Source organism: Camelus ferus, chromosome 35 (assembly GCF_009834535.1).
Source record: "Camelus ferus isolate YT-003-E chromosome 35, BCGSAC_Cfer_1.0, whole genome shotgun sequence".
NCBI lineage: Eukaryota > Metazoa > Chordata > Mammalia > Artiodactyla > Camelidae > Camelus > Camelus ferus.
The window spans coordinates 10287991-10315170 of record NC_045730.1 but is presented as its reverse complement, the minus strand read 5'-3'; the positions used below and the strand labels follow the sequence as shown (position 1 = coordinate 10315170).

General features: G+C 36.8%; 1 protein-coding gene across 1 annotated transcript in view; it reads left to right on the top strand.

Moving 5' to 3' along the window:
* Positions 1–1537: 1537 nt before the first annotated feature.
* The window catches only part of DNAJC1 (DnaJ heat shock protein family (Hsp40) member C1), a 149599-nt gene continuing 123956 nt past the window's right edge, over positions 1538–27180 (top strand). The window contains exon 1 of the mRNA XM_032473809.1: positions 1538–2057. Within this exon, the coding sequence (XP_032329700.1) occupies positions 1839–2057 (219 nt within the window). The 5' untranslated portion in view covers positions 1538–1838. The remainder of the gene's footprint in view (positions 2058–27180) is intronic.

Sequence of the window (27180 nt, the reverse complement as noted above, 5' to 3'; positions counted from 1 at the left end):
TCACTGGGGATACACAAAAAAAGGTGATACCCCTTGCAATGGACTGAATGTTTGTGTCCTCCGCAAATCACAGGTTGAAGCCCTAATTCCCAACGTGATGGTATTTGGGGGTGGGGCCTTTGGGAGGTAATTAGGTTTGGATGAGATCAAGATGGTGAAGCCCACGCCATGGGATTGGTGCCCTTGTAAGAGGAAACACTAGATTGCTCTCTCCCCCTCCCCCACACTCCCATCATATGAAGGTACAGCAAGAAGGCAGCCCTCTGGAACCTGGAAGAGGGCTTGAACCAGAACTGGACCATGCTGACACTTCCCAGCTGTGGACCTCCCCGCCTCCAGAACTATGAGAAATACGTATCTGCTGTTTAAGCCACCAGCCTATGGTATTTTGTTACAGGAGCTGTAGCTAAGACACCTGTGCTCTTGTCTCTTTGAAAGTTAAGCCTCATGATGAATTTAAAATGGGATAAATTCAAGCTTGTAAGATTTTTAAGCAAGATATACTTATATTTATGTATTTTTAAATATTTTAAACGCCTGCAATAATAAAAGGATTTCTTCAGTAAGATTTACTTCCTAGATACTGTTTCACTAACCTTTGTCAAACATAATATACTCCAACTATGAGAGTAAAAGTAGCTTTATCATTATCCTGCTGAGATTAATTCGGCTGGCTGGATCCAAAATGGGAAAAGCGTAAGATCAAACTCTCAAAACTGGTCAAGCATACTGAGTGCAGCAAGCATTTTTTTATTCCCTTCTACTTACTCAATGAGAGTAGGGAGTTGGGGAGGAGAAATGTGAGAAAGTGAAGAAGAAAATAAGGCTCACATAACACAAAGCAATAGTGGTGGAGGCAAAAAAGATTTTAAGAGGATAGGAGTAGGAGGTGAGACATTGGTGGGAAAGAGAGGAGGTTTTTAGCCTAAATGTCTTTAAAATAGACCTCATTTGGGAAAGCAACACTAACTGGAAATTGGCTAAAGTGAATAAACACTTCCCCGAAGACTGTGATTGAGTCACACTAATTTCTACCAGGCTGCGTATTTTATGGTATGCCTGTAAATCTTAATTCATAATTAGAAGTACGCTTTTTGTCTTGGTTCAAATTTCATCTCTTCTTCACCTTTCTCAAAAGTATACTTCAGACTACTCACTAGATTTGCCCCCTTTCAGACCCTGGGTTCAAGTCCTATATCTTTGCAGATGAACTAATGAAATACATGCAACAGAGACCGTTCAATAATCAGTAAGTCAGTCTTCAAATATGGTTTTAGTTTTCTACACGGGGGAGATAAGAAGGTTGCTGTTTCAGGGATACTTGGGATGTTGCAGGTAGATGCGCAATGTCTATAACTGTCCACGTCTCTCCTAATCCGTGTCCACAGAAGTACTGCTGCTCCGAGCACGCCTGCGGCTTCTAGGCGTTTCTCAGAGGCCCTGATCCGAGGTGCCGGTTTCCCTACTTCCGGCCCCTCCCCCTCCCCCGCGGTTGCTAGGAGACGTGATGTCACCGGAAGCGAGGTCTGGGATAGGCTGAGGCGAGGGGAAGCCTCTTCCCCCAGTGCAGCCTCTGCGGCCGGCGTTGCCTCTCCAGCTGTTCGTAGGCCTGGGAGAGGCGTGAGGGTCCGCGGAGGGTAGAGCCAACCGCGGCCGGGCCTAGCCCGCCCGCCCCCCGCCGCCCCAGCCCTCCGGCCAGAAGCGGCCGTGGGGCGGGCGCCTCCGGGGCAGTTGCCCCTGCTTCTGACAGGCACTGTGCTCACAGCCCCGCTGTCCGCCACGTCCCCGGGCTCGGCCGACGGCGCCGCGCGGCGGGTGACCTCTCCGGGCCCGGCGAGATGACGGATCCCTGCTCCCGGCCGGCCCGGCTTCCTCCACGCCGCCGGCCCCGGCTCGTGCGGTTCCCGCCGCCGCTGCCCTTGCTGCTGCTGCTGCAGCTGCTGCTGCTGCTGGCGGCCGTGGGGCCGGCGCGCGGCTGGGAGAGCGGAGACCTGGAGTTGTTTGACTTGGTGGAGGAGGTGCAGCTCAACTTCTACCAGTTCCTCGGGGTGCAGCAGGTAAGCGGCGACCCCGGGCCGCCCGAGGGCCGCGCCTCCCCGGCAGCAGCGTGCGGGGCCGGGCGGAAAGGAGGCGGTGGGGCGGGCTGTGACCCGGTTCCCTCCGAGGGGGCCGGGCACGCGGGAGAGAACTGGTCATCCTGGGCTTGGCTGCCCTCCTCAGACCGATCCACACCGGAGTCTCTCCTTAACAAGCCTCGGAAGGAACGGCCCGCCTTCCCCAACTCCTCACCCCCCGGCTCCCCTTCTCAGGTTCCCGTCTCAGTGACAGGCTGTTCGGTGCCACCAGCCTGAGGTGGCGAGGGACGCTTCTCTTTCCTCTGCCATTCCGGGGCAAATCCTTGCACCTACCTATGCTGGGGGAGAGAGGAAGACTGGTGCGGGTAGATCTTTTACCCTTTCCTTTCTGGCCCCCTGAATGTGGGAAAGAGGAGTAGCATCTCAGTTTAAATTTTCACCTTCCCAGTTACACTTGTCTTTTTTTTTTTTTTTTTTTTTTAAGCCAGCTTCCTTTCCTCTGCCTTTCGGGGAAGATAGGAATGCATTTTGCTTGGTGTCTGGTTGCAGAAGCGTTTCTTGCACTGTACTTTGGAATCTGTTTAGTCTGTTGGATGAGGGTTCCTATCACAGTTTCGAAATCTGGAGTAACTTGAAGCCTCCACCGTGTTGGTCCTGGAAGCCATAGAAGGAGCTCTCAAGTGTTCAGGGCAGGAGGGGCGCTTGGGGTGCTCCAGGAAGAGAAGCCCAGCCAGCAGCACAGGATCGTTGTCTATTTCTTTTCCTTTCGTTTCGTTTTCTTTCCTTTTTTAGTGTGAGACTTCAACTTGTAAAGTCCGTTTATTTCTCTTTACTTACATCTTGGGAGTGGTGAATGAGGGTAGACATCCTGTCTCTGAATCCCACTAAGAGAAGATGCCATTTCACTGATTTAAGGATTATGGGGTGAAAGTCTTGGAATTTCTGACTGAGCCCTGCATAAAATGCTTTGAATAGTTGCGAGGGCAAATGATAATAACAATAAGGTTTACCAACTATTGTTATTAAAGGCACATTTCACGTGACCAGATATGAAATGCGCATTTCCCCCGACAGGATATCACACACTTCTGTGAATTGTGGAGCTTAACGCTAAATGGAAATTTACTTTTCAGTTGAATATAATTGAATATAGAAGTGCTTTTGCCGTGGCACTGTGATTTTAACAAATTTCAATTTTGTAAGAGTTGTAAATAGTTTAAGCCATTTCACGTTTCAAATTCTTATGTACGAACAATTATGTGGTAATTGTCTATTCATTATCTTCACTTGATGCCACTTCCTGCTCATAGAGACAAAGTGTGCCTCATTTGAAAGGAAATAGTGATGCAGTATGTGTAAAAGTCATTAGTGAAATATAATAAGGAAGACTTTTAAGAATGCCTTTAATATTGAGACTATCTGTTAGAATTTATCATGATTGATTAAATTTTGTAGCCAGAGTTTTATACATAACCTATCCAGGGGTTTTGAAGGTGTTTTTCAGTTATTCATGGACAATTTAAGAGAATACAGAAACTTAGTAGCAGTGGTTTAAATTTTGCATTATGTAATCTAGCTTGCATGTGAACGCTTGTAGAATTTTCATTTATAAATTCATGCGATTTAATTTGTAGAGTTAATTAGGCTGGTGTGAACAACTGGAGCATTTAACAATATGGGCAAAGATGGGAAAATAAAGAAGCATAGATAACTGAGAAGATTCTGTGTCAAGATAGCATTTGAACAGAAGGATCTAGAAAATTGTTTTAATCTGTGTTTCTCTATCCATTTGTGTTGAAATTGGCAAGAATGCAGAAGAAACTACCTAAGCAGAGAAACTGATGGAGAAGGAACAGCCAGTGAAGTAGGAGGCAAACCAGGCAAAGTTGGTCTCTGTCAAGTGAAGAAAGTATTTTAAGGCAGAGAAAGTGATCAGCTGAGTTAGATGCTGGTGATAATTCAAATAAGATGTGTTCTGAGCATTGTTGATTTTAATAGTGTGTAAGTCATTGACTACCTCATCAAGAGCTGTTTCAGTGGAGTGGTGAAATCAATAATTGGTTACATTGGATTCAGGGGAGAAGGAAGGGGGCCGAATTAGAGACAATAGAAAAAGTTCTTTCAGATATCCACCCCAAACTGGATGCCAGGATGATTAGTGACAGAATGTGGCATCCATTTTATCCCATTTTCCAGCAGGCCTAAGATAGTTCGTTCAGTCACTCACTAAACTCTGTAATTGGAATAATCAGTGACTTTTAGAACTTAGACTAGGCCACTTACTGACTTAAGACCTTGCCAAGTTAGTTGCCCTCATTTGTAGGACAAATGGTATTTTCTTTCTGTATTTCATAGTGTACATTTAAATATTTATTGAATGCAAAAATGTAAAAGTGGTAACTAAAATTAAACTAATTCACTGAATAAGTAATTGCTTGACGGATTTTACTCAATAGGTTGTGTTTATATGTGGCCTTTTTTGCTTACATACAGCAAACATACATCTTTTGATGTATTCCTAGAATTCAGATTGGTGCTAGAAGCTTTGGAAGGGATTCCAGAATTATTTAGTGGTGGTGTATACACAGGTGGCATACCAGAGGCTCAGCCTATTTTTAGAATGACTTCAGTTGTTCACAGGACATTCCAATTAGAATGTTGCATCTTTTCAGAGGATACAGGGTAGATGATTAGAGGAATGTAGGGGGAAAAGGTGTGTTATTGAAATATCTTTCATTCGTAACTTAAATTCTAAGTCCCTGAATAGTGTTTATATTTCCTCTTAACAGCTCCTGCTCTTTGGACACCTGTGTTTCTTGTGGGATCAGTGGCAATTCTGGTTTTTTTTGTTTTTCGTTGTCTTTTGGGGCCATGACTTTATAGTGTTCTAGCCAACAATAAATACTTCGTAGTCTTTTAAATATCTGTGAATTGAAATTGTTACAGCCTAAGTTGTCTTAAACTTTTGCAGTGTTCACTCTGAGGAAGTCAGTTTTCTCAGTGCTAATCATTACAGATCCCTGTATTTAGAGCTAGAAAAAATGTGCCTCTTTCTCTTATGAAGTTTTTAATAACTGCATCCTTACTTTCAAGTGAATGCTGAAACCTAGTTATAGAAGAAAAGCTATTGTTAAGTGACATGTGCTTACAAAATGTTGGATGTTAACTTTATGATGAGAATTAATCTTTGTTGGAGGGTGATTACCGTTGGTTTGCCTTGCTCGGTTGGGAAAAGCTAACCAGTCAGAAAGCTATAAGCGGTGGGGCTCATTCTCTTCTCTGCCCCAGACCAGTAAGGCAGTTATCCTGGCCAGATTTGCTTTTGAGTGTGCTATCTCAAAGTCTAGGCTTGCTATGGGAGAGCAGAAGTTGCTAGCAAGCCTGTTTGGCTCCCATACCTAATCTAAATTCTCCAGTAGCTTTTCAGCCATAAAGATGATATTTGATCTCTATTTGCTTGACTTCTGTGTTCAGTTTTTATGGATGGGAAAAAGCACAAAGTCATTAATTGTGCCTTCTCAAACCCCGTCATGGTACTTTCTAGAAATAAAGAGGAAGATCTCTTTCATAAGTGCTTGGTGAACCTGTGCTGTGAGTATTGGTTATCTCCAGTGGTTCTTGTAGTGGATTCCCCTGAGCTTGTGGTATTAGTTGCATATAGCTCAGTTTTTCTTTAGTGAGTCTATTCCCTTGTAAATCTATGTCATGTAATAACCACTCCCCCATTTTCATTGTAGAATCCAAAATGATTTGTTAATTTGGAGAGAGAGAGAGAGATACAAAATCTGGAATGGTAGATAACCTTCCAGCCATTTATAGTTCTGATGTAAGCATATCATACATAGAGTTAGAGCTGAATAAATACTTATTTAATTGTATACATTATCTGCATCAGATTGGATTTTTGTGAAAGTGGTTTGCTTTTCTTATGTATACACTGTTTATTGGAGGTTGCCTGGACGTACTTCATGTGAAAAACACAAGTCTGTTGGGAGAATTTTGCCACATAATCAAGAGCTGATGGAACAGAATTCCTCTTCTAGTTGTAAGGTTCCTTTTTCTTTTTATGCTATTCATTTTTTTCTTTACACTAATTTTAAGAACAATTCTAGAATAGTTTGTGTTTTCTTACTCATAGATATATCCTAAGTTTAACTGGGAAATTGGAATTTCCTTTCCAAGAGACTACACAAGAATTACAATTATTCTTAGAGATACATTCTAAAATCTTTTTATGAAAGTCACCATTTTACCCAGTGATTGGTGTAGTGATGAATTTCAGCATCGTATGTTCTATTCAGTGTTGGGAATGGAGGTGAGGGTAGGTATTTGACTTGATGGTTGCTAAGAGAACTTACGTGGCAGTTGTAAGTAACACCTATACAGGTAGTTTGGTAAAATGCCTGTTATTTTAAGCCTGTTCTCAGCTCTGTTTTCTATCAGTGAAATACTCCACAGACTGCTACTGTATGGTCTTGGGAATCTTTTTCTGAGTCAGACATTATTGGGTCTATTTGGACAGTAACGATGTCAATTAATTCCACCCAGAATTAAAAATAACGCCAAAGCCTTTCTTGTATAGAGGTGTGCAGAGACGGAAGGAAAAGAGTTGGAATGAAAAGAGAGACTTTATTTTTTTAGGTCTCAGTTTTCCAATTTAATTCAGGGGAGTTCCATTAAACATGAATTCTTTAGTTCACTTCTTTTTAAAAAATTTTATACAAGTTTAAAAGTTACTTTCCATTTATAGTTATTATAAAATACTGGCTATAGTCCCATGTTGTGCAGTACATCCTTGAGCCCATCTTACACCTGGTAGTTTGTACCTCCCCCATCCTACCCCTCCCTCCCCCACTGGTAACTACTAGTTTATTCTTTATATATGCGAGTCTACTGATTTTTTGTTAAATTCACTAGTTGTATTTTTTAGATTCTACATGTAAGTGATATCGTATGGTATTTTTCTTTTACTTCACTTAGCATAATACCCTCCAAGTCCATCCATGTTGCTTTAAATGGCAAAATTTTCTTCTTTTTGTGGCTGAGTAGTTTCTGTGTGTGTGTGTGTGTGTGTGTGTGTGTGTGTGTGTGTATGTATACACACACCATGTCTTCTTTATCCAGTCTGTTGACAGGTGCTTCGGTTGTTTTGATGTCTTGGGAATTGTAAATAATGTTACTATGAACATAGGGGTGCATGTATATTTTTGAATTCTTTTTTTTTTCTTTTTATATATATACTCAGGAGTGGAATTGCCGGGTTATATGGTAGTTCTGTTTTTACTTTTTCGAGAAACCACCATACTGTTTTCCACAGTGGCGGCACTAATTTACATTCCCACCAACAGTGAACAAGTGTTTCCTCTTCTCCACGTCCTCTCCAACATTTGTTATTTGTGTTCTTTTTGATGGCCGCCATTCTGACAGGTGTGAAGTGATATCTCCTTTTCATTTTGATTTGCATTTTCCTGATGATTAGCAACGTTGAGCATCTTTTCATGTGCCTATTAGCCACCTGTATTTCTTCTTTGGAAAAATGACTAGTTCTTCTGCCCATTTTTTCAATCGGGTTGTTTGTTTTGTGATGTATGAGCTATTTATAAATGTTGGATTTTAATCCCTTATTGGTCATACCATTTACAAATATTTTCTCCCATTCAGTAGGGTATTTTTTCATTTTGTTTCCAGTGATTTCCATTGCTGTGCAAAAGCTTTGAAGTTTAATTAGGTCCCATTTGTTTTTGCTTTTATTTCCTTTATACTTCAGGAGACAGATCCAGAACAGTACTGCTGTGATTTTTGTCAAAGAGTATTCTGCCTGTGTTTTCCACTAGAAGTTTTAGAGTATCTGCTCTTATATTTACATCTTTAATCCATTTTGAGTTTATTTTTGTATTTGGTGTTAGAGGATGTTCTAATTTCACCCTTTAACATGTGGCTGTTCAGTTTTCCCAGCACCATTTATTGAAGAGATTATCTTTTCTCCATTGTATATTCTTGCCTCCTTTGTCATAGATTAATTGACCATAGTGCATAGGTTTATTTCTGGGCTTTCTATCCTGATCCATTGATCTGTGAATCTGTTTTTCTGCCAGTAGCATACTGTTTTGATTACTGTAGCTTTGTGATATAGTCTGAAGTCAGGGAGTGTGATTCCTCCAGCTCTATTCTTCTTTCTTAAGATTGTTTTGGCTATTCAGGGTCTTGTATTTCCATATAAATTTTAAAATTATTTGTTCTAGTGAAAAATGCCTTTGGTATTTTGATAGGGATTGCATTGAATCTATAGATTGCCTTGGGTAGTATGGCCACTTTAACAATATTGATTCTTCCAATCCAAGAATGCAATATATCTTTCCATTTGTGTCATCTTCAATTTATTTCATTAGCATCTTACAGTTTTTGGAGTACAGGTCTTTTGCCTCCTTAGGTAGTCTTATTCCTAGGTATTTAATTCTCAAAGAGAGACTTCTGCTTAAGTGAAGTAAAACCTTAGACTATTTTATAATGACGCTATAGTCATACGTATTTTCAAAAACCTTTATTTTCATCAAAATATTTATTTGTGAAAGAGTTCTATACTAATAAAGGTAAAATACGATTGTTTTAAGTAACATCATAGTATTCTATTTTAAGATCTAAATTTTTATTTTTTTTAACATATTCACTGAAATTCTTGTCTAAGAATGTCATTGGGACTTAATTAGAAATTTAACCTAGAATTTGTGTCTCATTCTCATCCTCCTTAATACTAAATTAAATAAGGTTAGGACTTACTCACTTATTCAGTAAGTGTTTCTGATTACCATCATCCAGCAGCTGGAATCTCACGTGTAGTCAGGTATATTGAAAGAGCAAGGGCATGCCACAGTCTGCATTTCTGGTTAGAATGTGTCCATAGAACAATATGCTGTATTATTAGACAGATGCCCATGTTAGTGCCAGTGAGGCAGTGGGCATAAAGCTATGTGCAGCTACACAGTTAGCTAATAGAATCTGAATTAAATATTAAAGGTGAGAATCTAGGATCAAGAATTTAATAAAGGACACATGTCATAGTATAAGCAACAGTATTAAAATGTCACTGAGTGCAAACACTTGAGTTCTAAAATAGAGTAATTTTCTCATTTAAACAAATTCTGGAACACATATAACCTCTGGTTATAGAAGGTACAGGAATTTTTAAAAGCTATGTGAGACCCCACTGTGTCATGTATAGTGAACAGTAATCAAAATGAGTTAAGACCAGAAAGATTGTTGTTGTCATTTACTAGGATGGTCTGAACAGACCATAGATAAATCTTAGGGTCCATATACATGCCTGCTAAGGAAAATAGAGACTTCGTATTTCTAGCCAATACTTAGAGACTTTATACCGTTAAAATGGATCAGGTTAAGGAAGTTATCCCATGACCAGTTACCAAGAAGCCTCTGACTTTTGGGAATTAAAAAAAAAAAAATCTTAATCTTATTAGCAGTTATTTTCAGTTAACTGCACTTTTAGTTAACAGATAAAAGATTAGTATTTAGGTGCTTCTCTGACTTTAAGTAATGCTTTGTGTTAATATTGGTGATTAAATTTGATTCAAGGAAGTCAGTATATGTATGTATAATATATGTATAATGTGGGGTGGCTGGAAATTGTTACTTGTAGTTAAACATATCATATTTTATAAAGTTCAAATGGTTGCCATGATGTGCAGTTCTATAGTAGTTATACGTAATTAGCGTGACTTTCTGTCTCACACCTGTAGAATTATATATGGTTTCACTTAGAGTAAATTAGATCTTGAAGTTTGCTTTTGTGGACAGCTTCACAGGTTTTCAGCAATGCTGCCACCTCAAAACATTGTTGAAACTTCTTATTTTGAATTGCCTTCAAAGCCTGCAGCGTATTTGGTAGAGTATCCTCTTAATAGTGAATCTTTAAGACGGATGTGATTTTTGCATATAGCTAATAGTCATTTGGATCTAAATTTGGTGACTAAATTGGGTTAGCAAGCTTGGGTAAGGACACTTTGGGTTGATAAAGAGATCTGAAAATAAATTTCAAGTAAGGTCCATAAACTGATTTGAGGACTGTTCTCAAAGAATTCCAGGGAAGTTTGGAGGGATATCAACATGAAGTAAATCTGTAGCCTTGCAAAGTAACAGAATGTATTCCAGTAAATAACTTTTGGAGTACTTATTACTTTGCAGGTAGCAAATTTTTAAAAGAATTTTTACCTGTAGGAGGAAAGCATGTAAATAAAAATTATCTTAATTTTAAAGAGGTGGGAGAATATTGATCTAGAAGAAAATATTCTATTTATCTACCTGTTTTTCTTTTCAATTTTTATTTTTTCTTTTACTTTTTCTGCCTGTTCTTAATGTTAAAAACAAGGCTCATAAAAGTATTGAATATATAATATTTCTGTAATAATGCTAGTTAAAGCAGAGTGGCAGAGAAACCAGTATAAATGTTATAGGGATAGAGACAATAGCTGAGCATAACCGTTGAAGGAGAAAGTAGGAAATACACAGAGAGAAAGAGATGTGCACACACACAAATGCGTAAATACAAATATTGTGTAAGTGGTAATGGAGTAATATCTCCATCTTGTGGCCTTCTTTGTATATTGTTGTCAAAAATGTTGAGGGGTTGTATTTTCACAACAGTAGGCATAAGTAGGAATAAAATACAAGTCAGATGAAAATAAAATGTTGGTCCGAGATTTTTTGCAGCGTTTTGCAAGGCCCTTTGAGACTGAACTTCCCAGCTGGTGTGCAATAAGCCATTGTGAGACAGTGATGCTGCCTTGAGTGGCCTTAATAGTTAACTCCAGTGTGTCTCACAAATGTAATTTTCTGTGAAATACTATGATATGGAAAAGGTTGGAAAAGCACTGTGAGGGCATGCAGTTATGTTTTTTTTTCCAGGGGAAAATTTATAAGCCTGTGTGTGTAATACATATACACACATAACAGAAACATAAAATTGTCCCGTGTTATTACTCTCATCAAATCTTTCCTATACTAAAGATCCTCATTTAGCTCACATAGAACTGAGGGAATTATTTAACACATTGGTGAGAGAATCCAGATATAAAAGGAATCAAGAAGTCTGATGAATTAGCATCCTTCAGTTGTTTGATTACTTACTCTAGATGGTGGAATGACCATTAAACCTTACCACAGTTTGTGATAACTCAGAGGAATACTTTAATGATTTGTAACAATCCTCTGAAAAGGATACAGATGCCTTTGGAATGTATAAATACAAAAATTCTGAGTAGCCTAAAGTAATATTTCGTGACACTAGGAAATAAGGTATTATTTTACTTATAAATCTTGACTGACATATTTCAGATTTTTGACAGGTGACAGAATTTTTAAAGCCATAGATCTCTTGGAGCAGCACTGTGTAATAGGTATATAATACAAGCCACATATGTAATTTTAAATTTTCTGAAAGCCATATTTAAAGTTTTTTTTTTGCTTATTTATTTAAATGGCAGTTCTGGAGCTTGCTAAGCATATACTCTACCACTGAGCTACACCCTCCCCCTTAAAAGCTATATTTTTAAAAGTAAAAAAGAAATAGGTGAAATTAATTTTAATAAATATTTAATCTCACTTGTCAAAGATATTATTTCAACGTGTAATCACATTTTTAAAATTTATTAATGAGACATTTCACGTTTTAGCTTTTTTACTAAGTCTTCAGAATCTGGTATGTATTTTATATTTATACTTCTAGCACACTTCAGATAGTAAATTTTGATTGAAAATACTTGATCTGTATTGAGATTTCATAGAATATGCAGCTGACAAGTAGATTCACGTGCTCAAATTCTTCAAACTAACAAGTAGATTCATGTACTCAAATTCTTCCGAACATACTTAAAAGCTTTCCAGTAACAGACTCAAATATCGTTTTTAAAATTTAAATATAAATGACTCATGAAAAATTTGGTTTCTGAGTTACACTAACACATTTCAAGTGCTCAAATACAGCTAACGGCTACCACGTTGGATTGGACAGCCTTGAAGAGTGAACATTTGTGTTGTAGAGATATATCTCGGTGTCTTTTGGATAAAATCACTGATTACTGTTTCCATTTTGTCAGGGACATAGTTTGTAGGCTTTGTTTTTATATTTTAACTCGTGGTTTTTGTTGTTTTGCTTTGTTTTTAGATTGTGCCAGTTGTGCTAGATACCATCTTCCTAGTTAGTTTTCTGTATGTTTTGTCCATTCTTTTCTTTGGCCTGTAAAGGCTGTTAGTATAATCCGTGCTGCTCTTCTAGGGACAATGGGTTCTGAATGTCCATGTGCAGAGATCTGTCTGCGGAGGGTGTTTCCAGGTAATCAGCGTAATCCAAATTAGTCATTTACTTTTGCTGACTGGCCTGTCATATTTTACAATTGTTAAATTGTTATTACTTTAATATATTATGTCTTTAATGATGCTTTGACCAAGAAATCACCAATGTCAATGTTGTAATTTTAATTTTGAGGTTGCCTATTCTCCTTGTTTATTCTGAAACTCACCCATCAAATATATTAGTTATGAAATGTTCACTATATTCTCTGTCATCTGTTTTGACTGTTGTAATATCTTTAATTAAATAATTTTAAAAAGAGGTTTCCAGATGCAGTTCTATTTGTGTGCCAGTCTTTTGGCTCTTTATAATATCGATCAGGGATTCCAAAGTCATCCTTTTTTACTAGCTGCCTTTGCTACCTCTGTATAGCTTCTAAAAGTACCGCTTTTCTTTGGACTGATTAATTGCCAATCTTTTTGCCTTTGCCTTTTGTAATTTCATAAGCAAGTAAGGAAAAGAAGAAGATCTTAATATTGATGGTTTGGGGGAAGGGTATAGCTCAAGTGGTAGAGTGCATGCTTAGCATGCATGAGGTCCTGGGTTCAATCCCTAGTACCTCCTATAAAAATGAATAAATCTAATTACCTCCTCCCCCTCCAAATTAAAAAAAAATAATATTGATGGTTCTTATCCCTATCTATTATTGTTTTAAGTAGTCTTAGTATAAGAAAGAAATTGCACTGTGGTCAGAGATGTTAAAATTTCTATGCTGAAGGGAAAAAGCAAAAATGAAAATTAAAGAACCAATATAGAATCCTGTAGTTGGAAGAGACCTCACCAATATCGAACCTATTTCCTCTTGTAGAAATCTCTTCTGTAGCTCTCGCAGAAGACGGTCGTCCAATCTGTTTTGTATACGTCTAACAATGGGGAGATTATGAAACAACTTGATAAGTTTTTGATAAAAGTACTCAGTGGAAATTTTATTCTTATGTAAAGCCAAAAATCGTAATTCTTATACCTACTTTCAACTTCATTTACAATCTTTTGGAGTACCCCTGAATATATATTCCCTCTAAATTATTTTTCTGAAATGCCTTAAAATAAAATGCACAAGAGAAATAATTACCTGTTGATTCTCTCCACAACAGTAGTTATTAAAAAAAAAAAAACCCCACAGTTCTTTGTATAGCAGTTACGCCTCAAAAAAGCTGTTTTTAAAAAAGTTCAGGCAAGCTGACAAAGCTACTTGGTTTCATGCTTTTTAGATACCAGGCCCACCAGGAAGAAGACCCAAGCCACCGTAGTTACAGTTGTCTTGGAATTACACCAAGCCTGATTTGAGGTTACTGTAAATGATTCCCTGGGCTCATTAAAGTCAGCAACAGGAAATTTCTGAACGTTGAAAACATAAGTTGATTTGGAGTATGCCGGCTTTGATAATATGGACCACCTGATTGATTTAATTAAAATTTTATCCAGAAGTTGTTAGAGACTTTTAAAGCAAGACCCATGTGTATAGTTGTGTAGGTTGTGTGTCTGCTTCAAACCTATCATGATTTAAAAATGTTTTAGACTTGGAAGTTTTTATGAAGAATTGCACATAGGTGGTTACACTGTGAAGGAAATAATCTCTCATAATTAAAAAAAATTTTAGGTAAATTCTAGTTTTCAGATTCATCTTGAGTGGGTGTTTCTCACCCTCCTTTTTATTCGCCCCTCCCTCAGGGCTTTACCATGGCTTTCGCTCCTTTCCCTCATACCAGGACAAGCAGTAGGTCTTATATAGGCAGCTTAGGGCTCCCTCCTGAGGTTATATTGAGGCCATTGCAGATCCAGATACCAAGCCTGCAGATAGCTTGGCCTGGTTTCAGCTGTTGGGCTGAAACCATGGCCTCTTAACATCTCAGATACATATTTTATAAGCCGTAGCCTCAGGCAGTGGCCTTCTCACGTTTTGCATTTTCTTCACAGGTGGTGGAGTCCCACTGCAACCCTAGGTTTCCAGCATCAAGCCTGGCTCTGATCCCAGGCCTTTTGTAGAGCACTTTTTGTCCTCATGACTTTGGGAGTCAGACTTCCCATTTCTTCAGCCTACTTACAGGTGTGGGGTCCAGGCTTTTAGCCTAAGCTCTGTTTGTGGCTACAAGTTTCCATTTGGTTTTGTCTACAGAGATGCTTAACTAGTTTTGATCGTGGCTATATGTTTATAATTTTCTCTCTTTACATTTTATCATCGCTACATATTTGGAGTGGGTTTGGGAGGAAGTTCCTCAAGTACTTGCAGTGCTACTTTGATTCCTGAATATTTTTAAAAGCTATACTTCTCAAGTTATTATTTTTAATGCCATTTTTCTGTTATCTAAGAGCCTTTTACTACTTAATCATCCAGAAGTATTGTCAGGCCTGTTATTCCCAGCAATATAAGAGGCTGTTACCTAGGCATTAAAAGGAACAGTAAACCATTCAGCCCCTGTCCCTAACTGGCCACCATTCCCAGACGTGATCCTTGTCTGGGTGCTAAAACAGGCAAGTAACATTTCTAAAATCATCAGACCCCACAGGTTTCGAATATGATAATAAGTAGCTCCATTACCTCAGTGTGATGTGCACGGCCCTGTTACTGGAGGTGTATGGAGCAGAGTCCTGAAATGTGTCTTGAGCTTAGTTAGAAAAATATGCCAGGTGGGAGACAGAGATACAGAAACTCAGGTACATGTCAGAAAAAACATTGCTGGAGGAAATGAGTGGTCCTGAAGTTAAGTTCTTAAGTAGCAGAACCCCTGTATTAATGGATATTGGAGTTAAAAAAAGCCCCACATTTTCCTGTCTTCTTTACAGATAATGATGGCCAATGAGCAGAAGACATACAGTTGTGCTTCTGGTGAAGCCCTTAAAGGGCTTTTTTGTCCTTGTGTCTCCCTCCGTTCTGCTCACTGGAATGTAGATGAGATGTTAGGAGCAGCTGCACAGACATCTTGCAATTTGAGGTGACCTTGAGAAACCAGGAGCAGAGAGATAGTAGGGGCCTGGATTCTTGTGACTATGGGGCCACCGTAACTGCCCTGGACGTCACTTCTGCACTTTTTTTATGTAAGATATGTAACAGACCTCTGTCTTTTTTTTTTTTAAGAACAAATAACTTTTTTTTTTTTTTTTTTAACTGAACTATAGTCAGTTTTCAGTGTGTCAGTTTCTGGTGTACTGCATAATGTTTCAGTCATGTGTATGCGTACAAACATCCTTTTCATCTTCTTTTTCATTATAGGTTACTGTAAGATACTGGGTATAGTTCCCTGTGCTATACAATAGAAACTTGTTGTTTGTCGTTTTATATATAGTAGTTAGTATCTGCAAATCTCAAACTCCTAATTTATCCCCTCCCACCCCCAAGACCTCTGTCATCTTAAAAGCCATTTGGTATATTGAGTTTCTATTACAAGCAGCCTGTCTTCTATTACACTGTTCTTTCCTGTATGAGGGATCGTTCTTTAAATATTTTTAATTAAAATTTTTATGTAAAAGCCAAGAAAAAGGAAATTTAAAAACACCCAAAGAAAGCTGCTTTTGACATTCTAATCTACATCATTTCAGAGTTTTTTTCCCTCATATAGGGTTTTTTTTTTTTTTAACCTCAGTTAACTCTGCTCATACTGTTAACTGTGCCTAAAATTTCTTCTGCCTCCAGAAGTGCTCTAGATGAGTACATTTATGTGAGTACAGTATGCTGGGTTTTTTTTTTTTAATTGTGGCAAAACATGCGTAACAGAAAATGTACCATTTTAACCATTTTTAAGTGTACAGATTATTGACATTAAGTATATTGACAATGTTGTACAACTATCATCCATATCCATTTCGAGAACTTTTTCGTCATCCCCGATAGAAACCGTGTATCCATTAAAAAAATGACTCACCATTCCCTCTTCCCCCAGGCCCTGGTAACCTCTGACCTATTTTCTATGTCTAAGAACTTGCCTTTTCCAAGTTCCTCATGGGACTTGGAAGCATACAACATTTATCTTTTTGTGTCTGGCTTATTTCACTTAGTCTTCAGGGTTAATCCATGTTGTAGAATGTCTTATAATTACATTCCTTTTATGACTGAATAATACTCCATTGCATGCATACATCACATTTTGTGGAATGTATACATTCATCTGTTAATAAACTTGAATTGTTTCCAATTTTGGCTGTTGTAAATTCAGTTGACCCTTGAATAGCAGGAGTTTGAACTGCAGAGGTCCACTTATGCATGGATTTTAAAAATAGTATAAATACTACAGTATTACATGATCCATGATTGGTTGAATATGCAGATATGTGGGCTGAGTATAAGTTGTATGTGGATTTTCAGCTGTGCAGAGAGTCCATGCTCCTAACCGTGCCCCTTCCCCAACATTGTTGAAGGGTCAACTGTAATGCTACTGTAGACACTGGTGAACAAGTATTTGTTTGAGCCCCTGTTTTCAGTTCTTTTGGAATATAGCCAGAAGTAGAATTGCTGGATCATATGGTGTTCTATATTTAACGTTTTGAGGAACTGCCAAACTCTTTTCCATAGTAGCTGTGCCATTTTACATTCCCACAAGCAATGAACGAGGGTTCTAAGTTCTCCATAGTCACCAGCATTTATTTTGTTTTTTGATAATAGTCAGCATAATGAATAAGAAGTGGTTATCCTATTGTGGCTTTGATTTGCTTTTCTCTAAATGATTGATGATGTTTAACATCTTTTCATATGGTTGTTGGCCATCTGTGTATGTTCTTTGGAGAAATGTCTATTCATATCATTTGCCCATTTGGGGGGGTGTTGTTTGAGTTTGGGAACTTTTAATATATCCTGGGTATTGATCCCTTCTCAAGATACGTGATTTGCAAACATAAGTTGTCTTTTTACTCTCTTAATAATGTCCTTAGATGCACAAAAATTTTTAATTTTGATGAAGTCCGTATTTCTTTTTTTTTTTTCTTTTGTTGCCTGTGTTTTTGGTGTCATGTCCAAGAAATAATTGCCAAATCTCATGTCATGAAGTTTTTCCCCTGTGCTTTCTTCTAAAAGTTTTATAATTTTAGCTCTTACCTTTAAGCCTCTGATCCCATATTGAGTTAATTTTTATATATGATGTCATATAAGTGTCCAGTTTCATCATTTTGCATGCAGATATCCAGTTTTTTTCTGGCACCATTTGATGAAAAGCTAACTGCTTAAGTATACATTATCTTATTAGTTTATCAGTGAGAAAATTTTGAATTTCAAAGACTTCCCCAAGGTAACAAAACTAATAATTGGTGGAGTTAGGATTCACACTCTTGTCTGTTTGGTTCAAAGAGCATAACCATTGTTCTGTATTATTTCTTACTATTTGAATGCTACCTATTCTTAAAGGTCGAGTCTAAATTTCATCCCTTTATTAAGATTTTCCCTACTGCCTACCCTTCCAATCAGTTATGACCGCTTCATGGCAAACACATACACCCCAAGTGGTATGTATTCATTACACAGTGAGTGAAGGATAGATTGTCATTCAAAATAATCTAACTGATGCAGTGCAAAATATGAGCAGAAACCAAAAGGATGGAAGTAATCATGGAAAAATGTAATTCTGCATTTTGTTTAAAAAAAAAAATCAGTTGCACAAGTGTAAAATGGGAAGATCTAATTTGACCTGAGAAGATAAATGCTCAAGTTTCAGTTGATCACAGACTGAATCAAGCCAACGGTATGATGCATCTGCTTTTAAAAACTAGCTCTAATTTGCATTAACATACATACAGTGACTTGATTGTAGAAAGTGAGAAATACAATGCAATCTATAACAGCATATTGTGTACATTCCTGGTAACATACATATTAACAAATGGAGTTTTTTAAAAGGGGAGCTGTAAGCATAGTAGGGGTTCTAGGAATCTTGTCCAATGGCGAACATATTAAATGTGAAAAAGAAAAGCAAAAGGAATGTGTGCTCACTGACTTTAAATATTAGTATTAAGAAATATATTTTTCAACTTTTTACTTATGATCTTTCATTTTGGAATAATCTCAGACTTAATGAAAAAGTGGGAGAAATAATGTGGAGAGTTCCCTTATCCTTTCTCCTAGTTTTTCCAAATGTTTTACTTAATAAAATGGTCAAAATCAGAAAATTAACATTGATACAGTCCTATTAATAGCCTACGGGTCCCATTCAGATTTTGCCAGCTGTCCCACCAGCATCCTTTTTCTGGTCCAGAATCACACATGTAGGTTTCTTATCTCACTGATGTCCTCTACTTGAGAATAGTTCCTCAGTCTTTGTCATTCTTGACCTTGATGCTTTTCAAGGGTATTGTATATATTTTAGAATGTCCTTCAATTTGGGTTTGTCTGATGTTTTATCATAATTAAATTCAGGCTGCGCCTGTGTTGTGTGAGTAGCGTTGGAGTGATATTGTGCCCTTTCAGTGGATCACGTCACCAGGCACATGATACTGATGTGTCTGATTACAGAGAAGCTTCACTTTGATTACTTGGCTAAGTGTGTGCCAAGTTTTTTCACTGAAAAGCTACTATTTTCCCTTTGTAATTTTTCTTGTGGGAGAATACTTTGAGATTGTGGAAATATCTTATGTCCTATCATACTTTTGCCCAGTAATTTCAGCATCCATTCATGATTCTTGCCTTACATTACCATGGTACTTAACAAATGGTGAGTTTTCTATTTCCATTATTTCTATATTATAAGGAAGAGATATCCTTTCTCACTGTTTGGTCAGTTACTTACATCAGCATGGACTAATGAGTATTTATTTTAATCTGTGTTATGCTCCATTACTATCATTATTTGCTTGTTCATACTGTATCATATTTGGCCATTGAGCGCTCCTTCACATTGACTCCTGTGTCTTTCTTTCTTTAACCCTGTTGTTTTTCGAGGTACTTATTTTCTAGAACCACAAGATGTTCCAAACTTATCTTGTACTTCCACTGCCCCAGCCGTGGAATCAGTCATTTCTCTGAGGAGCTCTGGTTCTTTCAATTGAAGAAGAATATTTAGAAACCAAAATATGGGCACTAAGTGTGCTTGTTGCTTCTGTGGTGTCCTTGCATGTAGTATTTCTCAGTGGACGGAACTAGAAAATATATGTATGCATATAGTTTGCTCAATATCTGGATTTTGTGTCTTTTTTTGTTTGCTGCTATTTCATTAATATCTAACATAGTGTTTAGCACTGTGATCAGTAGGTATTTGGAACTAACAGTATATAAGGGATTCCACTCTTAGTGTAAGGTGAGACTGGATAACTTAAGGACTTTCCAACCCCAGGAGTCTGTTATGTTTTGATTCTGAGAAAGGAAAGCTGGGGAATTAGACAAAAAATAAATTCAATATAAAGAAAATCAAAAGCTATGGGAGAAGAAAGTTTTAATTATAATAAAAAAACAGTGAAGGAGTTGAAGGCCTAGAAGAAACTTTGCTCCAAGTAGGTAAGCAAGAAAAGACTGATAGTCCTCTATCCATTATACCTTAGTCTCACTGACTTGCAGAAGGTTGTATCAGTAAACCATGGTGAAAAAAAGAAGCAAATGCGGATATCTCCTTTACTGGAATTCTGTCTTTAATTTGCTTTCCATTATTTTCTGCTTTATCCAGGTGGACCAAATGCAATAAGTTATTTCTGCTATAATGCCATATTTGGCTTCTTGTTCTGCAAAATCACACCCTAAAAATAACAGACTTCATAGGAGAAATAGGGTTGAACAGTGTCCTCAAAATCTATGGAACTTTATAAGCACAAACAAAAGTGAACACTTTATATTTTTTAGCTTTAACTGTACTCAGTTTCATCAGATAGCTTTACATAGTAGAAACCATAGACATTCTCAGAGGTATTTCTGTGAATTTTTAGCTTTTTTTTCCCCCCAAAGCTCTTCATGTATTGCTAAAGCTTTCTCTTTAACTGCAAGAAACTTGTCTGCAATCTTCCTTTTTTTTTTTTTTGAGTGGACGGGAAAAAATAAAGTTGGGCTAACACAACTTCTGCATTATAAGGACATCACACCACTATTTACTAATCACATAAGGTAGTTTAAGTTAAAGAAACACATGTCAGAGCAGTAATTAACCTGCAATAAACTGAGTAATTGATTGCTAATATATGTGCACTTCAATGACAGTATTTAACCAGAGTTGATATTTGTATTTTTTATGGCCTTACATGTTTCTGATAACATTGTAAAGTCATATCACGTGTTGAATTTACAGAGTCTTTGAATAGAAGATGGCCTTGTGATGTAGTTTGTTTTTAAAAGGACTCTAGCCTTTGGTTCCTTGGGTTTTGTAGTTTAGGTAGTAGTTTTGTGTATGTTTGCACAGTCTTTTCAATTCTTTCCCTTTTTTTTTCCTGTGCCTCTTTCTATTCCTTCATCTGTTCTATTAGTCTCTGGCTCTGTGCTGGGTTTTATGGAATCTTTGAAAGAAATGTATAATATGATTCCTGCCCTTTATAGACAGGACATAATTTGGTAGCATTGCAAGATAAGATGTAATCAGTTGATGGACTGGCTTCTCTGTGTGGCCTGTAAACAGTAGGGCCAGCCTAGTTGTGCTGAATGCACTTCAGGCATTAGAAGTTGCTGACCCTGGTCTTAAGATTCTGAGCCAATCCTTTCACTTGGTAAATGACTTTCCACTTTACTGACAGACTTTGTGATTCTATAAATTACTTTATTAGTATATGAGTGCTACACAGTCTTGCTTCAAGAAGTAATGGAAACTCTTGAAGAGTAACCTGTTGTATTTCTCTCCCTTTCTTCCTCCCTCCGTATTAAAATTTCCCTCTCTTGATGGAGATATGCTTCTAGGTGACTAGTGGCCTTTTATATTTTATATTCTTTAGTCTTCTTGAATATTGTCTATCAAAGAGTTAATCAAGGGCGTGGGTATAGCTCAATGGTAGAGCACATGCTTAACATGCATGAGGTCATGGGTTCAATCCCCAGTATCTCCATCAAAAAAAAAAAAAGCTTAATAAAAAATTATCTATATAAAAAGAGTTAATCAAGAAAAATCTCACTCTATTCATATATATTTGAGCTGATGAAAGAGAAAGTTGGAAATACTTAAAATAGAAGAGTTTTAGGAAGAAAGCTATTGAAGCTTAATCTAAGTTACAAAAGAAGCCAAATGTTCTTTTATAGAAACTAGACATCCTCGTGTGGAAAAAAAAAAGTTTGGCAGTTACATCTAAATGTTGGTTTGAAGTACAGAATGTAGAAAAATAACTTGGTGTGAATTTTTTCCATTATCACTTCGAAAAGTATTTTGTTCATTTATTTATTACTTTCCTGTAGACTTTTCAAAGAATTTTTATATTAGACAATCTTGTCAGCTTTCCAAAAAGAGAAAAGACTGATTATCAACCCTCAACATCCAAGTGGGAAAGTGTAGAGCCAGAGTGATGTAAAGATCGCATGTAGGGCCAACACTGGAACATAAGCTTGACTTAAATGTTTTATTGGCTGTATTAAGATGTAGTTGTTTTATTTAATGTGAAAAAAATCATGATAACTATTGTCTCCTTGGCATGTGTATTTTGGTCTCCTGCACTGGGGATCAATTCTAAGCTCAAGTCCAAAATTGGCTTCAGAGGTTAGAGTGTTCAGAAGAGAAATAGGAACAGATAATCTGTACTTCTTCTAATCACACAATACTTGCTTGGGTTAAATTAATTAATAATTACTACTTTTGGAAACCATTTCTCCTTCAGAATTTTATTTTAATTCATATTTTAGTTTATAGGTTTACAACACAAGGAAGTGAATTTCTGAAGAAAACCTGATAATAGTTGCTTTAGAGAAACAGCTTTGTAAATTAGACTTTATTGCAACTTTAGATAATATGTTTACTTGGCATAATCTATTGCTTCATTTTTCTTTTCATTTTTTAAATTTGCTATTTTTTTTTCTTTTAATCACTGAGATGAAAGAAGTCTTGAATCTTGTCTGGTATTAAGTCCTGAGTACTAGAATTTGCATTCGTGAATGTAGGAACATGTCAGGGGAGTAGGAGGCCAGCTGTGTGAGCGTCCACCATATTCCGCACCTGCCTATGGAGAAGCATCCGCATGCCTGGTTAGTTCACGAGGGCAGATTTGGATTTATCATCACTCCTTCTGTTTACCATTGGCCCCACTCCCTCCTCACTGATGCTGCTTGTTTTCATTCATTGCTTTTGCAGTGGTTATGTTGGTGGTGGTATGGAAGAGAAGAGAAATAGGAGGACCTAAGGGGTGGTCTGCATTCAAGAAAAGACCTAGAGAAAGGCAAAGGTGGCTGTCCTCGTCCTCCCTGATTTTAACATAGCCAGAGAAGTCAATAAGCTAGATGAAGGCCAAATCCTCCAGCTCTTCTGCTTTTAAAAGTCCCCTGCTCCCAAAAGCAGGTGTAACTTTTACAACTAATATTGATCTTTGCTAGTTTAGGAAATAGTGTGTATTTCTATAAACCCCACTTCAAAAATACCTGTTGGCATTTTCTCAGTATTTGACTAGCTATTGCAATTTATATGTTACTTTGGCTAAATATTGCTATTGCTAAATATTGCTATTGTGATTCAGTGCTAACATGGCCAGAAGAAGATTTGGCATGGAATTTTAGCTGATAGTGGGATGAGATTGGTACCTTCAGGAGCTATGGGCAGTAGAGAAAAGAGTATTAGGATTCATGAATAAATATTTATGTGGGTTGCTTTAACTTACAATTGAGCAATTATATGCTTTTTTAATTATTGGCCATCCCACCTCCTAGAAGTAAGGCCTTTCACATATGCCAAACAATTCACAAAATTGGTCATTACCAAATATTTGCATGCCTAGTATATGATACCTTTCTTCTATGTTTTATACAGTTTATAGAGGATATGATCCTCTCTCTCAAATGTAGATATTTTAAAGAAGATACATGGCTGTATTTTGGAATCAGGAAGATGAATACAATTTCCAGCAATAAACCTATTACTGTCTTTTTAAAAAATCTTCAAGATACAAAGTTTCCCTTATATGTAGTAAATTATAATTATAGGTGTAACTGCTTATGTAGCAGCTGGTTGATTTACAAACCTCTTGAATGCATACTGGGATTTCCCTATTACATTTTTGCCCACTTAAATATGTTACTCTTTTTCTAATTTTCCCCTAATTTGTCTAGAAGAAATCTGAGGTGAATCTAACCTTAAAAAAAAAATCTGTTAGGCTGAAAATCTTGAGTAGTAATCAATTCATAGTTTAATAAAGGACATGTGCAGTTTGAATTTCTGGATAACCTCTCTTCCTTTGAAAGTGTTCCTTAATTAAAGCCAGATGAGAGTAGCAAGGAAGGTATTCAGAACACTAAATAAAATGGATGTGCTTCATGGAATTTGCAGAATTCATCAATACATGTAACAATGATTTATAATTGCATTTGGTTCTAACACATATCAGTGTAGATCTAACAGAGGCACAGTAAGTAAGATAGCTCGTATAAAACGCTAAGGTGAAAGGGTTAATTGGCCTTGCACAGTTCAATTTGCCACTCTAGTGGCACTTTCTGTTGTCTGTGTAAACAGAGTTGCTAAGTACTTTCCCACTAAGCTGCCACCCTTTTATTTATACAGTTGAACCACCAATGAGGAATGGATCAGTTTACCAGTTGTTAGGCCTTTTCTTCCTGCCTATTCAGCCCACTTCATGCCTTTTTTTTTTAACCCCCCAGCTGTTGCTACATACCTCCCTAATCTTTCCTTAGTCCTTATGATTTTTTTTTTCAGCTTCTCTTTTCTCTCTTATTCATTGATTTAAGTGTGTGGGTATGTACACCTGGTTCTGCTCATCTGTACCTCATTCTTTCTCACCCCTACTCCCATTCATTCATTCATGCTACTCTGAGTCCCATCTCAAAACTTGCTGCAACTCTTCTGAGTATTTATTTCAAATAACATTTAAATATTCTCTAAAAATTTAAACATTATATATATAGCTAAAATCCTTCCTAGCCAAGCTTTACCATCTGAGAACCCCGTGCCCTGCTGTGAGTTCATGTATATATGTGTGTGTATATATATATATATACACACACACACACACACACACACACTCACACACTTCTGGGACATCTTTTTATATATGTATGTATACATATTCATAACCATAATATGCTATTGCTGGAAATCTGCATAAATGATATAATTCTGGAAATACTGTTCTGCTTGTTGCTTTTTTCACTCTGTTTTATTTTTAAGATACATACATATTAAATAGAGAGATCTAATTTAAACTGTTAACTGCTTCATAATGTTACATTGTATTTTACATTTAAATTATTCAGTCGTGTGGATGGACATACAAGTTTATGCAGTTTTTTTCTCCATTTTAAACAATACCCCAGTGAACAACTCTACAGATGTTATTTTGTACATATTACTATATTTTTTGGGGGGCAGTGTTTTCTAAACAGCAGGTAGTGAAATCAGTTTAGTAGGTTGGAATCTGCATATTGAAAAAGAATAGCATGTAATAGAAAGTGTCAAAGTAAAGGGCACTTTTTCATGAGACATATCACAGCTCAGGACACAGTTATATACAATGCATTTCTTACTGCAGGTCTCAAAGTTTATGGTGTGATGCAAAATATGTTTTGTACTGTGTGTCTTGGTCTGTTTTGAGTTATATACCCAGAAGCGGATTAACTGGATCATATTTTGAATCTTATTAGACACAGCCAAATTACTTTCCATAGTGGCTACACTGATTTACACTCTCTAAACCCTAGAGTATTTGATACTCTAGTCAGAGTTTTACATTGTCTATATTCTTAAAGGTGAAAAATTCCATCTTATTTTAATTTTAATTTTAAGTGGTGAAGTTTAGCATAACTTCCTTATTACTAACAAGAAAAGTGTTAAGACCCATCTGGTTGGTAGACTACTATTCTTGCAAATCATATTTCAAACCAGAAAAACCTTCATTTCCGCAATCTTTGCTAGCACTTAAAAAAAAAAAAAAGTAGTGAGTGTAAAACTACATAGTCTTAATAATTACTACTAAATACAGTTTTGTTAACCATGCCATATTATTTTACATTCAGGTTTGTCTCAAATTTGTATTGAAACAATTCTCTTACCCACTGTGAGTAACTTCAGGTACGACAGCATATTAGAAGAATGCTGATCCCTCAGGATATAGACTTAGTTTCATTTCAGCAAAATTCTGTCTGTTGTGCCTGTTTCTTCTGTTGTAGGAGTTCTAGCCACTTGCCGGGACATATTTCATCCCTTTGTTAGGACCACTGTAGACTGATACAATCTTAGTACTGAGCAGAACATTAGAAAATAATTTTAGTTTAATTGTTACTAGTTATCTACCTTCTGTTTGGTTTTCTCTGGTAATAGAGATATCATCACTTTCTTTCTAGATAGTCTTTATCATTGTTAGTGTTAGTTATTAAAATTTAACCTAAATCTAAATTCAGTTTTATTCATTGGTGCCTTTAGGAGTCACATAGCGAAAACTATACTTCTTTAATCATGACAGTTCAATAGTAGAAGCAACAGAATTTCTTCTTTGTTACGGGAATTTTGATTTTTAGAGAATTGGGAGACCAGAACATACAACCAATAGCACATCTCATAATTAGAGAAATGAGAAACTGGAACACCTAATCAGTAACACAGCCAACAACAGGTAGTCCTGTTCTTTAGGTATTGTGTGTATATGTATGTGTGTGTGTATACACACACTAATCATTTCTGGGTTTATTACTTTTTAAGGCTTACTCCATAAATTGCCAGTGTTTAATATTACTTCAGTTAACTATGTGGTTCATAAAGCTGTAAACTAAGTTGGAAGTTGATTTGAAAGATGGTGTTAGAAGAATAAGAGCATATGAAAAGGAATATATAGATGCATAACTGAATCACTATGCTGTACACCAGAAACTAACACAACATTGTAAATCAACTATACTTCAATAAAAAAAAGAAAAAGGAAAAAAAGAAAAATGGTGTTATATTTTGAAGAACCTTTCAGCTTTCTGTTTTGTTTTGTTTCCCTAAGCAAGGATGTTTTACTAGAATGTATCATGATATTTAGGAGATCTGGTTCTGATTTTTGTTTTCAACCTGAATTACCCTATTTCTGTTTTCATGCTGTAGAGCATGAAATATACCAGCAGCTATTCTCAAGTAGTAGAGATGAGAGGAGTAGTTCTGGATTACAGCCAGTGGGTGATCATCAGTCCATTTTGTCCATTTTATGCTGTCCATGGCGGTACCCTCCTGACCACTCATTTAGAGCAAGTAATGTTTTATACTGGACAAGTAGGAATTGTTTATGGGATTGCTCGGACAGCCAATGTTACTCTTAAGGGAAAAAAGATTAGATTTGTTTACTTTATAGTTTCTTTTATTTTCAAGACTCAATATTTTTCTCATCTAAATTGATTGCATGCTAAAACATCATTCAAACTCAGCACTTGCCTTCAAATGTGATAAAGCTTCTGCTTTCTTTTTAAAAGAAAGTTACATTCAATGCATTTATTTTATTTTATTTTTTAGGCTTATTTGTTTATTTTTAGAGAAGGTACCAGGGATTGAACCCAGGACCTTGTGCATACTAAGCATATGCTCTACTTGAGCTATACCCCCCCCCCGCAGTGCATTTATTTTACATGTAAATGTATACTCTTAAACAGAAAATTTATGGAATACTTAGCACTTGAATAAAGCTTTAGTCACTAATTCCTAATTCATTTTTCAGTCTTATTTTCTTTCTTGTCTCTGA